This window comes from Agelaius phoeniceus, chromosome 2 (assembly GCF_051311805.1).
Source record: "Agelaius phoeniceus isolate bAgePho1 chromosome 2, bAgePho1.hap1, whole genome shotgun sequence".
Taxonomy (NCBI): Eukaryota; Metazoa; Chordata; class Aves; order Passeriformes; family Icteridae; genus Agelaius; species Agelaius phoeniceus.
The window spans coordinates 104,868,585-104,887,687 of NC_135266.1; the positions used below are offsets into that span (position 1 = coordinate 104,868,585).

At 35.2% G+C, this 19,103-nt stretch overlaps 1 protein-coding gene across 2 annotated transcripts in view; it reads right to left on the reverse strand.

The window, feature by feature from the left end:
• The window catches only part of NCAM2 (neural cell adhesion molecule 2), a 275,041-nt gene that overhangs the window by 120,403 nt on the left and 135,535 nt on the right, over positions 1-19,103 (reverse strand). For both annotated transcript variants that reach the window (XM_077174496.1, XM_077174497.1), the window contains exons 2-6: positions 16,069-16,143; positions 14,874-15,080; positions 12,462-12,605; positions 7,067-7,204; positions 2,712-2,829 (exon numbers count right to left, since the gene is read on the reverse strand). In XM_077174496.1, the coding sequence (XP_077030611.1) occupies positions 2,712-2,829; positions 7,067-7,204; positions 12,462-12,605; positions 14,874-15,080; positions 16,069-16,143 (682 nt within the window). The remainder of the gene's footprint in view (positions 1-2,711; positions 2,830-7,066; positions 7,205-12,461; positions 12,606-14,873; positions 15,081-16,068; positions 16,144-19,103) is intronic.

Genomic DNA, 19,103 nt, shown 5'->3' on the forward strand with positions numbered 1-19,103 from the left:
AATCCTGCAGCAGAATGGAGTAAAAAATCATTTACCACCCTTTTTGTCAGTACTTTTCCACAGCTCCCCAGGAGACTGAATATACTTCAGAATGTTTTGCAATGAGACATCAGGAAAAGCTATAATTATGATTTTCTGTCAGGATATCTAACACCATCTCTCTGAGGCCATTAGCTATACCTAGCTAATCAGAGAATTCAGAAAACAGACTTCCATCAAATCACTTTATTACACCTCCCCATTTTAAAAGTGTTTAACCTGAGACAAATTAAAAAAAAAATTGACTGAACTCACAGAGATAAAAGGTGAGGTTGGGTTTAAAACTGAACACAATTCCCTTGATTTGCTGTGACCAATAATTATAATCCTTACAAAAGCACTAGTAAAACTTTATCAAATTCAAGACATAATTCCACTTGTTTATTAAAACTGAAACACAGTAAAACTGAGCTTAGTACCAACTTACTTTCAACATCAAAAAGAATATTAACAGAACCAAATAGAGAAAATTTTGCTATTCTGAAAAATATATTCAATTAGCTTTTCAGTGGATGACAAGCATATTATGATTAGATAAATTAGTTTAGATAAACTTCCCTAAAACTCACTGAAAATGCTTTCTATATCTTTCTCAAAATCAAGAAAAAATATGTTGATCAGGTTTTCCTATGCTCAGGCTTATTACTGAAAAACCCCTGTCTGAACTACTGTAGAAAACCAAGGTCTTTATCTTGACATAGTTTTTAGATAAGACCAAGGACAGGAGAAGAGATCAGCTGATTATGAAATCATGGACCAGAAAATTTTAGGACAGAGATTTCAGAAATTTGATGCAGAAATTTAGGACTGGAAGACCATTTAGTATTGTTTGCTTTCTCTAAAAATAGAAGGAATTCTCTTTCCCCATTTTTTTCCCTGCTTGTGTATCACTAATAATATCTTTTCCCAGGGATAAATGTTTTTTTGATGGATCGTTTTACAAAATCTCAGTGTCAGCAAATAAAAAAAAACCAAGAACATTTTTTACTGACAAGAATTTACACCTTAATCAGATGAAATTAAAAGAGAATCAAAGGGGGAAAAATAAAACATCAAAAGGGAAGGGAGGTACATTAGCCAATGTTCCTCATTATGAGATAGTTTCTGAAAGAGAAATAGAACAGAAGTTTGCACATGTATGATTAAATATCCAGTCCACAAACCTGAAAAGCTTCTGGAAAATCATTACAAAAGATATTTAATGAATGGTTTAAAAATTTAGCTCCTCAAGGGCTTTCTAACCAAAGGGAAATCCTTCAGTGGGCTCTGATCAGTGTACACAGAAATAAGTGTCTCTCTAAGACACTCGGCCTGTGTGCATACTATAGTATTTATAAAACATGGAAAAAATCCCACAACTGTTAATGGAGATATCCACAAATGGTGGAAGTTTATATAATCTTCCTTAATATATACCATGATGCTTGTTGTCATACACCAAAGCCATTTAGGATAGCAGATTTCAGGCAACTCTTATGAATTTTGGTCAGATAGGAGAGACATTTAAAAAAGTATTTCAAAGACATCAAATAAAAATAATAGGATCTGAATTTAATATCAGTTCTTTGATTTGGGCTATACATATTTTGGGTTTATTTTTCCTCCTCTTTACTAAATTTTGTATTCTAAGCCACATTAAGGAATTAACTTTGCTTTCTATTTATTTACATCTCCTGAGATTCAAATTACATGAGAGAAAAATTCAACTTCACAACTGACCTATGGCATAACAAGATTAAGATATCAAAGGAGAGAAACTTAATCTAACATTGTTCAAATGTTCCAAAGGAGGTGAAGAATTGATGAAAATCACTTCTATGCCCATTTTGAAAATGGAATGACCTTTTAATCCACTTGAAATAATATAAGTAGATGCAAATTATTCTGGTCTAAAATAGAAATGTGCACTGGTTTGAGGTATTGAGATACTTTACATTCTAGGAATGATGCATATCTTTGTTGAAATTGAAAGAACACAGAGTAAATAGATATTTAAATTTTTACAAATGTTATAGGGTAAGTGTTCCCAAATGACATAGCTATACTATGCTCATGTCATTGATATAATGAAAAAAACACACATGAGATTTAAAAGCAATTCCACTTTCAAAGTATTTTATATTGATAAAATTATATCAAGTTACATTGAAACTTATTCAATGACACATTCCTGGATCCTGCAAGTGTCTAAATTTGTACCTTTTTCTGAACCTCATTGAAATAGAGAGTTAAGGTTAAAATCTATTTTTACAAATGTGGAAAGTGTTACCTTTTTTTATTAGTATTGCTGACCTTTACTGGATACTTATTGATTACATAAATGCATATCTGTGCATTTATGTGCAGAAGTCATTGTTAGATTGTTCTTGTACTGTTTTTGAGATATGGACTTATTCCTTTTCCACTCACATCTGAAGAAATAATGACAATATGGTACTTTTGTTACTTTTTACATTTACCTCACTTGCCGGCAACCTGAGTGCAATTGAATTTGTGTGAGTCTGTTCACACATTAATGCTTAATCCAGCCTTAGCAGTGAGAATAGAAATGGACAGAAAATTATCTTAAAATTCAGTGGAGAAATTAACCTGGCACAGCTTAATGGACTGTGCTAGAAGATTGGGACGCATTAAATGATGTGCTCTGATGTGGAGAGCTTGGCTGAACTCACCTGTACCAAGTGATCTCAGGGGGAGGTGATCCAGTGGCTCTGCAGAACAGAGTTATTGACTCTCCTCGATCTGCCGTGGCATTGAAGGATTTCTGCAGTAGAATGATTGTAGGGGGGACTGAAAAATAAAACATTTCCAATGAATGAAAAAGAAAATATTTTAGATGTTCCTGGAGAAATTTAAGACACAGGATCCTTTGCTAACTTGGGAATTTAGGCTTACAATTAGGGATCAAGTTACCATGTGAATTATTGTTAGTAGTATTTCTTCACTTTTGTTAAATTCAAGATTTTTAATATTATCAGGAAATTTATAACCTTTTTTTTTAAATAGAATAGATTTTTGGAAGTCTTTTTCAGCATTCCTTTAATTTTCTTACAGAACACTCTAAGATGACTGAAATTACACCTAACGCATATAAGACAATAAAAACATAAGACACAAAACTATGTCCTGATGTTAGAAAATGTTTCTAAAAGAGGGATCAGTACACAGGAGTCTCGATTGTGCATATTCAATCCTTTTATTGAGCCCCAGCATACTTCCCAGGCAGGAATATCACCAGCTTCCAAAGGGCAAATGCAATGCAATGGATGCACCAATGCAATGTGCAACCAATGGATGCAATCCATTTGTATTTCCAAGAATTTAATTTTGTTCTAATAGTTAAAAAGGTTTTCTTTTCTTGATGGGATTAAATAATTATTAAAAAATAACATTTAAAACATTAATAATAATCAAATAATAACATTTTTAACTGTTATAAAATTGTAAGAGTTCACAAAGAACCTCTACCCAACCGAAAAAATAGCAATAATATTGGACACAGAACAACTCACAGGATGATATTTAACATATCTGTTTACATATCTTCTTCTATTAATTAACATGCAAATATGAAGTGTTAAAGGCCAGATTGGGTGGAGGTCTGAGGAACTGGGTACAGCAGATGTCCTTGCCCACGACAGGTGTTTGAAACTAGATGGTCTTTAAATTCCCTCCAATCCAAACTATTCTGTGATTCTATGAAACATACAAATAAAAACAATCCAAACAGGTTGGATGGAATTTGATATGTGGAGAAGAATGAATGCCACAGAAAGTGAGAGGAAAGGGAAAAGGTTAGAGCTTCACAAAATAGAGGTCAGCTAGCAAGAACATCCTGGGAGATGACAGAGTGACTCAGTTATCCTTTTTATCTTTACTCTTTACTAGTGAAAAGATGAAACAGCAACCCCAATGAATTTGTTTTTAGCGTTTCATTGCATTCCAACAGATTTTTCTCACCCACTCCTGAAAACCAACTGTTGTGGCTCTCTACCAAATATTTCAGAAGCCTTTTCACTTCTGAATCTTAAATATATCAAATTAATATAAAATCATGTACCAGAATTATCAATGATAAGTAACTGTGTGTTTTTATGTACTTTTCACATTTTTTAATGGTGTGTTTCATAGTGTTTCACAGATCACTTCTTTCCTATCTGAAATTGCATGGGCCATTACTCAGCATACAAAACCCTTCTGCTGTGCAACGGGAATTTATCCATCTCCAATAAAACAACCCCACACAATGCTACTTAGAAAGCTTTTAATGCATTTTAGCTATTTTGCAATGCATTCTAATGTCTGGACCTTGAAAATAGTTGGGAACATGTGGAGATAATTCTTTGCTAGAAGGATCTTCACTGTTCACCACTAAGAACTACAGGACTACTGGACTGTTCAGTGCATTACTTAAGTAATTACTAAGTGCTTCAATCTTCCAAGAGATACTGCAATGACAATAAAATGAAATATTATTTTCTCTTTTGAAAAGTAAAATTTTATTTTGCTCGTAATTTTTCAAGGAATAAATCTGTTTTTATGCTTGTATGTACAGAGGTTGGATCTAAAAAGCAAAATGAAGGTATGGTGGTAAGTCTCTCTCATTTCATATTTAAAGCAGAGTGGCAAACCTCAGTCCCATATAACTGTGTAAATAGCTCTCTTTCATTAATTTCAGTGAGATCAGGACAACTATTTAATTTATGAAATTTCTCAGATAACAAAAAGTAAATCTAAGTAGTACATTAGGGAAAAATAATTAAAAAAAAAAGAATAAGGAAAACCAAAGAGAGACAAAAGAACAAATAAAAGAAACCTTTGTTTACAGGAGGACTTGAATTTTTTCATTCTCCTCTATATCAACCATTTGCAATCACAGAAAACCGTGACGTTCAGATCTCACTGTAAATACAACTAGAAAAGAAATGCTAAAAAAATTTTAGCATTGAAAGTAGAAAAGAAACATAAACATTAGATTTCTAAGAGATAATCTAGCTGTCAACTTCTTACCCATTATAACCCACCAAGGATTTCCATACATTAGAAATTACCCTGATATCAAACTTTGCTGCAAGATTTAATTATTTTTGAGTAAATTTGCAAACTGTTCATATGCAAACTTTAATTAAAAAAAACCAAAAAACTACTATATTTACCATGGTATGCCAGATTTCATGAAATACCCCTTAGCTCTTTTGTTACACTTTATCCTGCTTCGGAGACCTTACATACTTCTATCCTAGTTTAGTTGAAACCAGGACAACTTTTTCATTGGACTCAATGCTCCTTGTGGGTCCCTTCCAGTTCATCTCATTCTGTGGTTCTTATTATAGAAATATTTTTAGCATAGATTTTCCATATTCCTGTAGATTCTACAGTGACTATAACAAGACAATTAAATAAACAGTAAAGCTCTAAAGCTGAATAACTTTTACATACAAATATGTTCATAATAAAATTTTCTTTTTATTGCAAGCTCAGATTATCCTCCAAAGTATTTCTTCTTTCTCTTTTAGAAAAGGAGATGCAGTGAAAATATGGAAATATGGCCATGTAGCAATTTTTTTTTTTGCATTTTAATATTAAAACACTACAATTTTTTGCTGCATTTTAATATTACTCTAAAAGCTTTTTTGGATCAAATTTTATCCCTTCAACTTTATGTAAGCAAACCTATTTATTACTATAAATGAAGCAGGAAATAGCTCTTAATTGATGTCACTCTACATGACCAACCATGTCATAATCACTTATTTGGCAGCTCCTTCTCCTCCCAAGACTGAGGTTTAGAGATGAGTGTTAAAATTCTTGCCTAGAGTCATAATAAATATAAGAAGGACCAGATTATTTTTTTATAATTCAGCAAAAAATAATGTGAAGTCTGACCATGGTTTGCAAACCAATGGTTTAGGTTAAATACAGACTGTCTCTGCTCAACTGCATATAAATAGAGATGAAAGTTAATCAGAAGGTGGGTTCATGTCCCTGTACATAAATAGAAGCAGAGGAAAATCTCATTTGGCATTTTAAATGCTACCAGATTCACTGCTGGAGTTGTACATAACCACGAGTCATGGTAATGTAGGACCAGAATGTACCAACTACAACAGTCTAGAGAATTCTGCCTCAGATGTTGCTGCTTGACAGTGTGGACTAAGAAGTACCTGTGGCAGAATCTGCTCCTCCTGCTGAAACTAGCTGTGCCTTCACCTTCCATAATGATTTGTGTTTACTGGGGTTTGCTGGGAAGGACCAGTCAAGGGCACAGCATTTAAAGCTGTGAACCCAAGACACACTGTGGAAGAATTTCACTGAAAAGCTGACATTAAACAGACTGCAGAGATAAAAAATGCCCTTTATGAACGGTGTCCTTTCCAGGCAATATATGAAGAGATAGTTATCTTTCACCAGGTCAATGCAGAGGTTAAAAGAGGTTGAGTGAAATGCTCCCTCTTGTCTCAATTCATTGATTTTCCCTCTTAGAGGTCTATTATAAACTGATAAAATGTACAATGCAAATTTTCAGGTAACTCCTCACATATTTTATCCCTCACAAAAATAAAATTTGAAAAAATCTGCAACTGACACTGTAATAAAATGTATCTGTGACTTTTGGGACAGCTCATAAAGTACATTACACAGTGAAGGCAAATAATTATGAAAAATCAAGTGTGTTTTTTTTAAGAGTAAATGACAAAAAACTGAAAAATAGACTGAACTGAACTATTATAATCTGAAATTCAAGTCTTGAAATAATTATTGTATTATAAATGATGAATAATAATGATCCATGCTTTACATATTTATATTTACTGATATTATGAAATGCAATGAATTCTATTTACACAGTATAGTAGGTTTGTTTTTTTTAATACGAAGGAAATATATTAATAGGAAACCAATACCAAACAGATGTGACAATTATATTAACCAGTTTAATAAGGTTTTTTTAGAAGTTGATACATGTTGAAATAGGCCATAATAATCAAATAAAGGAAGAAGTCAAATGGTCAACTTTACTCCTTACCATTCACAATAACAATTATGTCCCGAAAGTCAATTTCTCCTCTTGCTTCCACTCTTCCTTCACATCTGTAAACTCCTTCATCACTTTTATTGATCTTAAGAATTTGGAGATTATTGTTTGCTAATATGGCAAATCGATCTAGAAAGAAAAATAAGAGATCAAGTGGCATAAATCAAATAAATCAAGACAACATGAGGAACACTAACTTAAATTATTAATATTTAAGTACTTTCTCTGTACAGTCAGAATACTCATTGACAAAACATTTGTACATTTAAAAAGAAAATGTAGGCTGAGAAGTTTGGGGTTTCTTCATTCCAAAGCACACTGAAATTCCTAGAATTCAATCTGGACTTTCCATTCATAATTTCCTACTTACTCCAAGGACTGTAAGTTAAATAACAATTTATTGCAAAAGGAGTGGAATACTCATGAGCATTTACACAGAAGAAAAAAAGGATTAAATGGAAAAAAAAAAAGACTCAAACATTAAATTGAGCAATTTTTAATAAAATAGGCAACAAAATGCTGTTTCCCTCTCTATCTAGACTGTCTTTGTGCCCATTCTACAGCCCAATGTTTAATGATTTTCAGCTTGCTTGCCCTCCTTCCCTCCTCGGGTTCCTTTCTTTATTCACTCTTGGTCAATGATATCTTTCACCACCCTCTAACACTTCACAGAAATGGCAACAAAGACATAAACCAAAAAAAGAAAGCACTCTATCTTCTGCAAAGGCCAGCATAAACTGAAATTTAGTAGACATTTTGTGGAGCTGAAGGACACTGTAAAATCAGGCTCTGAAAGAAAACCATGTACAGGCTTTTCTGCACATGCAGCAGCAAAATTGTAATATTTAGGAGTAAACTGGACCTGAATTTAATTTTTCCTCTCCCTTCTCTCTGAACTAGTATTGGGTTTATGTGTTGATCTGTTGGCCTCAAGGATCAGATATCTCCTTAGTAATCCATGGAAGATCCTATGCTACAGCAAATTAATCATGAACTGCAACCCAGAGAAAGGATCCACACTGGAAATGCCACAGACTGACCACAGGCTCCATTCCCCAATGTCCCTGCATTGCTTGGGGTAGGTGAGGTAGAGGAGTCAGCAAGGAAAGAGTAAAGTCTGAGAAAAAGGAGAGGGGAGATATTGCTTTAATTTTGTCTTTGTGTTTCACCATTCAACACTATTTAACTTGAAATAAATTTAATTAATTTTCCCCTCCATCAAACCCATTTTGCTAATGCCGGTGAGCGCTCTCCCTGTCTTAATCTCAACATACTTTTTGTCTCATTTTCTCCTGTTATCTTGTTGTCTTTAGTTTTTTTGGCAAGACTTTGTGGGGGATACAGAAGTGGCTTCTTTGAGACGCTTCCAGAAGTTTCACCCAAGTCCTAGAGAGCCACTGCCAGCAGGCTCTAAGAAGGACCTGCCCCTGGCCAAGGCCATCAGCAGCTCTGGGATAACCGATTTAAGAAAGGGAAAATTAATGTGCAACAGCAATTGCAGCCAGGGGAGGAGGGAGAAGACTTGAGCAGAACCACCCTGAAGACTCCCAGGTCAGTGAAGAAGGAGGAAGAGGAGGTGTCAGAGCAGAGATTCCCTGGCAGGCCATGGTGCACACCATAGAGAGGCAGCTGTGCCCCTGCAACCCATCAGGTCCACAGGGGAGCAGAGTTCCACCTGCAGCCCCTGGATGACCTGGTGGATGCCTGAAAGAGGCCATGACCTGTGGGAAACCTGTGCTGGAGCAGGCTCCTTGCCAGGACCTGTGAACCCATGGAGAGAGGAACCAGGGCCAAAGCAGGTTTTGTGCAAGGGCTGGGATGCCCATACTGAAATGGTTCTAGAAGAACTGCAGGCTTTTGGAAGCATTGCTGAAGTTTGTGGAGGTGTCCCCCTGCTGGAGCAGGGGAAGAACATGAAGAGTCCTCCCCTGAGGAGGAAGGAGCAGCAGGAGAAAGTGTTTGGAATCATGTTAAGCCTGAGAAGAAAGAAGGTATGGGGGAAAAGTGCAATTTAAGACTTTTATTTCTCACTATCCTACTCTGATTATGTTGCTAATTATATTTTCCTCGACTCAAATCTGTTTTGCCCATGATGGCAATTGGCAAGCGATTTCTCCATGTCCTTATCTTGATCCATGAGCCTTTTATTATATTCATCCTCTCCTGTCCAGAGGAGGTGATTGAGCCAAGGTCAACCTCTTGAGGGGGGTTAGCGAGAGAAAGATTGGGTGGGTGCCTGGGAGCTCACCAAGGTAAACCCACCAAAACTAGTCAATATTAATGCACTCTTCTGAGGAGAATGACTTTCTGCAATTCACTGAACGTGGGTTTTGAAGAACTCGAACCCCTGTTATTCAGCTGTTGTTCTTGCTCTATTTTGCAACTTTCAGTATCGGAGGATGATGAGATTTAGCATTTAACTTTCATTTTTAACTAGCAAACAAATGACTTCTGTATTAGGGGCTAGAATTCTACCATAAAATGAAGAGAGAAATGGAAAAAAAAGAAAATCATGTTTCACCTGATAAAAGTTTACAGGACATTAACATCATCAACATATTTACCCTAATTATGTCTGGTTTGTTAAAGTCATGCTTGAATATTAATGCCATTTCATACAATACCACATACAAAATATATCTTTTCCTGTTCTGTTCCTACACAATGACCTGCTCAGAGCCATGCCTCCAAATGTTTTGAAATAGGGAGATCTAGCCCCTCTTTAAACCTTTAAGCATTGGTAAACCTTTTTTGGTTGGGTTTTTTGTTTGTTTGTTTGTTTTTTTCACCATAGACTTGCAATGTGTGAGATGAACAGGTGGGCTGGAGGTGAGCTCCATTTTTATAAAACAGTGAAAAAATGAGGATTCATTTAGTATCAGGAAACAAAAACTAAATGTTGGCTGGATAACTTTTCAGCTTTCATTGTAGAAAAATGGATACAGCATATCAGAAGTTCACTGAGCCATGGATATCTTGAAAAAATTGTGCCCTTTACTAAGCAGATTCAAGTTGGTGAATCTGGAAGTAACTGGGCATTACACTACTCCAGATCATCACTGCATTGTCTGGACTCAACCCCCTCAACTTCAAACTCCTGATTCGGAACCGTCAGTCCCATGACCTCCCCCTTCAGTCATATCACATGTTAAGTGCTGTGGCTGACAAGAAGGGCTTATGTCTTTTCAGTGCCACTCAACCCAATCTGGAGGAATTTTTGGCTCATGGTTTGCAAATTTTGCTGTATATGTACCAGGCTTTGAGCCAGAATGTCCAATAAAATACTGTCTAATAGTAGGACATTACTAAAGAGCTGTTGAATAAAATATCAAAACTTTTGGAAAATGTTGAAGACCAAGACTTGTAATAATCCTTTTTCTCATACAACTGGCCATTCTTCTGTAATATATTCTAAACAAAAAATAAACACAGCATGTTAACCATCTTAAAGCAAGCAATCACCTTTGCATGTTAGTTAATACAAATGAATTTTAATGGCCTACATGGACTCTGCAGGGCAATGGCACCACATCTCCAGTACTGCAATTTGAACTGGACAAGCTACTGATTTGAAGTGGAAAATGAATACCACTGCTACACTGAGGAAGCAGCAGGACTGTATCGCAACAGCCTGCCCAAAATGATCTGGAGGGCAAATTTGGCTCATTAGAAGCCTGCCTTAAGCCATCTTTCAGAATAAGAGAGAATTTGATCATCCACTGTAGATTTTGAATCTGGAATTTTAATATAAAACAGAATAATTTTTATTTCACTAGGCATGAAAAAAATTCTTAACTGCAAGAAAGTGGGCATGCTGTTTTTCACCTGTATTGTAAACCCACATAAACAAAACCCACAAAGTTTATGGTGTCCTATTTTTATGTGATTTACAACTGCAACCTCCTAAACATGACTGGAGTTGTATTTGGATTTTGCTCTAGATCAGAACATAAGGGAAGTATTCTACTGTTTAACTTAAAACTTGTTTCTATCATTGTACCTTCTAGCACTGTGAAAGAAAATGGTTAAAAAAATAGATGTTTATGCAGTAAAATTTTAAGAACTCCTTTTTCAAAGTACATGATTTTGAAGGAGAAAGGAAATGCTGCTTCATCTGCTTTGCTAATCCTACAGGTTGGTTGTAAACCAAAATGTCAATAAAAAATTTGAGCAAGATCTTTGAGGCAGTTCTACTTTTTCAAGCTCTATCATCCTCAAATGAATTTGTCTTAGATTGCTGATTCTTGTTTTATTTTCAGTGTTCTTATTTTTGAAAATTTTCTATGTTTAATTATATACATTTTTATATAAATAAATTGCAACTATTTTTTTCTAAGTGTAGAAGTTTGCTGTTTCCTTTTAGTCTCTGTGTCTAGAGGACAGAAGACACAGGATATACTAAATAAGAAAGAAGGGTAATCAAAACTTTCTTTCCCAATGAAGAGGAACCAAAGACTGGATCCAGAAATATCAACCAAGCTTTTTTTTTTCCCCTAACAACTGTTCCACATTTGCTTATTTGACTTCATAAACCCCCCAAAAAACTTTTCATTTTGAAATAAAGAAAAACAATAAATTTTGAAAGAATAAGAATTTTAAATATGTACTGCTACTCTGAGTTTCATTACATTCAGAGGAAAATGGATGGGAAATTAGAAACGCTGATTAATTACAATGTTAGTTCCATTTCCAGAAAATGTAAAAAAGTCCTGTTTTGAAAAGATGACTATTGAGACAGCACTGAAAAAATGATTCAAAGTTTTTGTGGGGGGTAAATAGAAAAAATACTGTTTGCCTAGGTAATTGCCTCTCCAGAGACTTAGAACTTGCATGTGGGGAAGGTGAGATTTATCTTAATCCAAGCGTTATCAGTCCAGCCTCAGCAGATTACTTATATCCCAGTTACTTGTAACTCAGAGGGTAACAAGCAAACTCTCACAGTAATGCAAAATGCCTCTCCACCTGGAATTCTCCTAGCAGCTGGGCAAGTATCCCGAAGTCAGGGCTGTGTAAGGTCAGTATCACAGCTTGGTCTGCAGTGAAGTTTATCTCTGTGTGTTTTAAACGTGTTCAACCCCTACAGAACAGGCACACCAGGAAGAGATCCTGTGAGGGAGGTCCCATCAATCTTTTGGGAATTTGGAAACTCATGTTACACCCAGACAAAATTCCTGATTGGAAAGAAAGACTCATGGAGGAAACCATTGTACACAGATTCTCTACAGATCACAGAACCTGGTAAAATTACATTTAAGCTGACAGGCTAATGAAAACACCCCATTAAAATCCACCACAAAGTCCACTAGGACTTTAAAAAGACCTCTTTAAAAACAATGTTTTAATATTAATTGTAATGTATAACTTAAAGAGTTACCAAAATACTAACTGTCAGCAATAGTTGTGACTTCCTCATTCCGATACAACCAGCTGACAATGGGAGCAGGTGAACTCGTAACACGGCACACAACTTCTGCATCTTCTCCCTGCCTGAACTCTTGTGGAGACACTATGTCCCGAAAAGTGAGCTTTTCTGAAAGGAAAAAAATAACAAAAGAAAACACAATACAGTAAGAGTCTTAACATAGCATTAAATTATATTCAATAACAAGATAAACACCACTATTAAATCTACTTATTGTGATAGTACAGAATTATTTCCATAACATAATTTTCCCACATAAGACTTAAATCATCCTGGACTCCGCCTGTAAAAATTACTTTACAATGCTTTTATATCATGCAAAATTTTGTTTATTTATATACATCCTGCAAATTTTATAAACATATTTTCATTGTTTTCAATGTTCCAGAACACAGTTTTTTAAACTCTACGTCTTAGAGGTTTATATATTCATGTTGATAGTTTATTTACTCTCTTGTGGGTTTTATTCCTCATTATTCTGTTATTGAATTAAAACCCCATTTTTTTATTCTATTAATTCTTCCATAAAAAACATTAAAATTTGGAAAATTCTCACGAGAAAAGTGGAATATTTGCCTCACTGCAAAAAACAGCAGCTGACTAAAATACAAGATTAAAAGGCCAGTGAGAAACTATTAGGTCTATTATGGACTATTAGGTCATAAGAAAATATATCATAATTTTTAGGAATTACCAAGATTGTTGTAAATCTGCCGAGGCTTTTAATTTTTCCAAGCTCAAATAACCAAATTTGATTTTTCACATGTGTTGTATAAATCCAGTATTTTTAGGAGTCCAAGATGCTATTAATCCAGGATCTCATAAAAATCTAATGCAGTTTACTAATGTGCAAAAAAAAAAATCTGGAAGAATTCTTGCACACAGAATAAACAAACCAACCTCTTGGCCATCTTTTTCTCTCAGGTCAAAGATGGCCAATTAAATTTCAGAATAAACTTTGGGGAGCTTAGGCCAGAGATGCAGCTTCATCTCTGGTTTTTTGTATTGATGTGAGTGCAGGCTCAAATAATCCACACACTTCCCACAGCAGGGGGAGAACAGTTGTGTTGTTACATCTCTCATACATATTTGTATGAAGTCAGAAAAAAACCTCTCACAGACATCTGAGAGTCCTAAAAACCAGGCCCTAAGACTACCAAAAGCAATCCTGCTTTTTTCTTACATCACAAATATGAATAAGGAAATTTTACGTCTGTTCCCACAAACCTTAACATTACTTTTGTAGGTTTGCAGGTTTGTCTGACCTCACAATTATTGAAATTAACACATGAGAATGCTTCTAGAGATTTCTAATTTTCTTAGCGTTCTACTAATGGAGTAACTGACAGTTATATGCATACAAATGAATTCCTGAGAAATTGAAATCCTTTGAATTGTGAGGTTTCAAGCCACCATGTAATCACTTCTAATTGCTACCACCCTTTCATTGGTTGTTTGATCAAATGATTTTTTTTTAATCTTCTTTTTTTAATCTATGTCTTTTGTTATCTGAATTATCTGTACCTCTGAGAAGCAGTGCTTTACCATTCTACTCTGTATTTTTTATCTCATTGTAATTTTTTCACATTTCAAAAACCTGTTCTCCAATGAATTTAGATCCTAACTCAGCTGATGGGATGCTGGCATATGCCCCATCTTTCACCAACAAAGACCTTGCCTCACATCTTCCCTGTGCTTGTTCAATGCACAGCTTTTAGCTATTTTTGATTGATCTAAAGAATGTGATACAATGGAGTTATTCAACACTGAGAAAAAAGCTACTCAAATCTCTCAGAGAATGTCATACTACAATAGAATGCATTTATTTTTCAAATATACTCCTCAACTTGTTGCTTGCAATTGAAATCCATTTTGGTTACTTATTACACTGAGTTTCAATGGCTTATGTCAAAACTCATTCATAAGGCCAAGAATAGCAAAAATCAGAGATTAAAATAACAATTCAGTAAAAAAATCCATTTTTAAATGTCATATTTGTGACACTTCCTGAACTTTTATTTATGCACATATTTGTAATATTTTGTAGTTGGTAAACTGTACACACACTCGTAATACAAATTATACTGATCTATTTTTTTTCCTCCTATTTTCTAATTTCTTTGAGGGGCAGACAGTGAACCCTCATAAGATGACATTCTAAAATACAGGAGAAAAGCAATCTACAATAGTTATAAGTAGCCCTCCAATTAATTCAAATCTTTGTCATGATGTCTACTTACTAAACTGCACAGGAGGCAATTATTTGGAAGATTAAATTCAGAGCTTGGTATGATATTTTGGGAGGCTTTACTTACTCTATGCGAGTGTCTTTTAAAACAGAGTCTTTTATTTGGTAATTGGTGGCATTTTACTTACGATAAATCTCCAAAACGACAGTAGCTTCTTGAGTTTGTCCTTTAGCATCTGTTGCTTGGCACCGGTATATACCAGCATCTTCTATGTTTGCGTTATAAATGGTGAGGCGTGAGCGGACACCTTCCTTCTGAACAACCACCCTCCGACTGGAAACAATCTTCTCTCCTTGGGGGTTGTACCAATCTATGTTCTCAGGCTCACCAATGGCTACAAACAAAACCAAAACCGATGCAAATTTAGACATTTAGAAGGACATCGTGCAACGTGTATGCCTACCCAATGCAAAATCCGTGCAGTGTCAGGAATTTAAAATGAATTCAGGAAGAGTTTTTTTCATGGAAAGGGTTGTCAAGCACTGGCTACCCAGGAAGATGGTGGAATCACCCTGGAGGTACTCAAGGGATGACTGGATATGACGCTCAGTGCCATGCTCTAGTTGACAAGGTGGTGATCACTCAAAACTTAGAGTCTTTTCCAAGTCTTGGAGGTCTTTTCCACCTCAGTGATTCTGTGATTCTGCAATGTCAGCTAATTGCTAAATTATGCCAGTTGTAAGAAAGACAAGCAGGACAAAACTGCAGGCAGATGTACAATCTTTTGAGACAGGGTAAATAGCAGCTAAAGGATTTCAAGAGAGGAAAAAAAAACACAGAAAAGTGTAAAAAAGTCTTATAGGAAAGAAACAGGCTGTCAGTGGCTGGATCAACAAGTCAGGTCATCAGGCAGTGGCACTGTCAGTGTAGTTGGGCCATATGTCACTGTCAATGGAATATCTCAACTCAGCACCATCAAGGATCCATATCAATCAGCTGCAAATGCAAATTCTTATCCCCCTGACTGATTACTGCCTCACCAGAAAAAAAAATCTCCTTGGCTGTCTCATTAAGTTGGAGAGGATTTAATTCCTTAGTTTAAATAAGTGACAATTTTTTAACTACAAAAGCTTCCTAACAGATACAAACTACCTGTACTGATATAGAGAATTCAAACTGATTCAGTGTGTGAAATGAGGAGATCTTAGACTGGAAATGTGAAGCCAGTGAAGTCTGAATATTTGCCACAATTCTCACAAGTCAATGTGAATGTACAATAATATGTTAATTTAATATTTTGAAACAACTACTTCAGTTGCAAATACATAAAAATTTCAAAATTTAACACAAATTATATACTTACAAATAAAATTAATACATACCTGTGCATGTGAAGAACTTGGATTCACCCACACTGAGCTCAACTTTGCTAAGTGATATTGTTACTTGAAGTAAAGCTGAAAAATATAAAGTAGATTGTAAATTAATTTGGGAATTTATCAGTTTGAATCTTATATTTTCAAGTTTTTTATTGTTTTCATTCTATGTACTGAATCTGTTCTACAAGTATAAAATTTCAACTGAACATTGCTATGTTTTGAACTAAAGTACACATTGAGATAGAGAAAACAATCCAAATAAGGATGTCACATGATGATGACAGCCTTATGTCCCAAAACTGAGGACAAAATAAAGAAGGGAAAAAAAAAAAGAAAATGTGAGAGAAATATACATGAACATAAAACTAGAAATTAAATGAGAAAAAGGTGATTTGTAACACACAGAACAAGGGTAAATCATGTCTGACTCACTCCACCATTTTCTAAGATAAAATTATAAGTTTTTTGTACAACAGAAGAACAGTGGATGGCAATTACCTTGACTTTATCAAGGCTTTTAGCTTTCCCTCCCAGAATAGTCTCATATTTGAGTGTATTGGGTATAAAAAGCAAGGTTTTGTTAGTGGGGCTGGTTGCAGGGCAGGGAGTTCAGAGGTTGTGCTGTGACGGATACAGGCAGTTCTAGCTGGGTCATGATGGAGCCACTGCAGGACAGAACTGAGAGGGCTGAAGGAGTTTGTAGCACCTCTTAGAATGCCAGAGAGAGAGACAAGAAGGCCAAAGTGATAAGAGGTGCTCCATGGCACAATTGGCAACACTCCAGGACTCTGGCCCATGCATGAGCCCATGAGAGAGCAAACACATCCTGAAAGGACTGTGGATAACCCACAATGAAAAGGAGGAAATGAGTTAGGCAGAAGAAGCAGTGGAAGAAAAGAGTGAAAATGAAGGAATGACAGAAAGGAACCACTGTGTCCTCACCCCAGCCCCCTGTATTATCCATCACCTCACTGAATGGACTGTTACCTGCATGGGTGGTGGTAATAAGGGGAGTGAAGGCCAGGAATAGGAGGGAGTGGTATCTGGAGTCTGGGAAAGAGGCAGAAAGGTGTTTTCTTTAAGTCTCTAGTTTTGGTTTTTTTATGTGACAAATTTTACCCATGAATATAACTTCAAAACTTGCTAAAAGCCACTGCAATTTTGTTCTATTGATAGTAAAAATTCAAGAAAAGCTGAGCAAAGAAAAACTATCAGCAAAGTGCTATCCATAGATATTAACATTAGAACTATTACAATTAAAAGTGCAATAAAATAGATTTGCTATTAACTTTTATGCAATTAGCCTAAATAAGCAAGAATTAGACAAGATGTGATTTTTTTATTCCAATAGTCATATCAAAAGCTATATGAAAAAAGGCAAAGAAAATTGAAGATTATCAGTTTTCTATATCAGTCTCCCAACCTAAACTTAACTGAACTGGTTTTTTTTCCCACAAAAATTGCTCACAAACAAACAAAAAAATTAAACATCAAATATCTGTACAGCACATAACATTTTTCATGAGATTTCCTGAATTGTGAAAGCTTTTCCTAAGAAGATCATCAGAACTTCATCAGAATTTTTTTTAGTGAATATTAATATTTTATGTCCTGTTCCCACAAGAAAATAGCTAAGAATAAAAAAAAAAAACAAACAGTAAAAGCCACAAAGAACATATCCTGCCTCAGGCAAAGGTAAATATCTGTGTCCACTCTGCTAAAATCAAAAATTATCAGTCCATAAAGACAACCAGGAAGACGACAGGACTGCCTAGTCCAGAAAGAAGCTGAAGGAGACTGTAAAAATATTGAGTATAGTACTATGGAGGAGGGAGCAGTGGAATTTCCAGTGCAGCAGTGAGGAGCACGGTGAAGGCTCCTTTAGGACACCCAGAGCCCTGACAGAGGAAGAGTTGGCTTGTTCTCATCTCTGGTCTTTACACCCATGGTACCAAAACCCAAAATTTACGTGTAAGAAAGGAAAAGAGTTTAACACAAGGTTTTACATTTTGTTGTAATAAGAATCAAGGAGTAATCAATTATCCAGGAGGCTACTCCAAGCCTCATTTCTTTACTTAATTGTCAGGTAAAGCTTTACTATAGCCTCAAGACCTGGTGGAAACCAAGGTACTAATAAATACAGCCATGGGGGAACTTGAGGAGCTTGGATATTTATTCCACGCCACATTCCACGTCACCATTTTTCTGATACCATATTCTTTTAAAGAGCAGTCTTTTACATTTGCTCCAGAAATATATATGTTAGCAGTGAAATATATGTGAAATGTATATTTCAGCAGTTTCTTCAAGGATAATTGCATTTCTTAATTCCAATAACTGATGTCAAACTATATAAATGCAATAGATTAGGTAATACATGTCAGGTAGAATGTAAGAGGTGGTATGATGAGAGGTGTAAAAGTAAGGGAATATTTTTCCTTCATAAATTAAATAGATATTTGAGATTGCAACACAGCTTTGGCAGAGGTCTCAAATCCAATTAAATTTCTTAGCATGAGTGTAAGTACATAAACTCTGTGGAGATGCTAGCTACATCTCTGAAACCAAAAGGAAATATTTTTTTCTACATATGGTACTTCAATATTCACAAAATAGAAAAATATAAAACCATCTGTCCCATTTTCCCAGCCTCAAAATTTTCCTAGCTCTGCTTGATGTAAATAAAAAAACATTGCTTCTTGCAACCTAGAAGTAAAAATATTGCTCAAGTTATTAATCTAGAAATCTCTGCTTTTTAGTAGTCAGGCAAATGAAGCTAGGAGAATACTCACTTGTTACTTAATGAAAGCAAAATATTTCAAAGAGACAACGCGTTCAGAAAATTTCACCGTACTTCCAAATCTCTCTCAAGAGCTACAGATAGTATAAGCCCTGATGAAGATGGCAGAAATGTAGTCACAACTCAAAATTATTACTGTACAATAACTAATGGATTAATAAAACATGGAGTTCTTTGCATCAGGCTGTTGTGAATCTCTTTAAATCCACAGTTGAATGCTTATTTTATCAGATCAGTG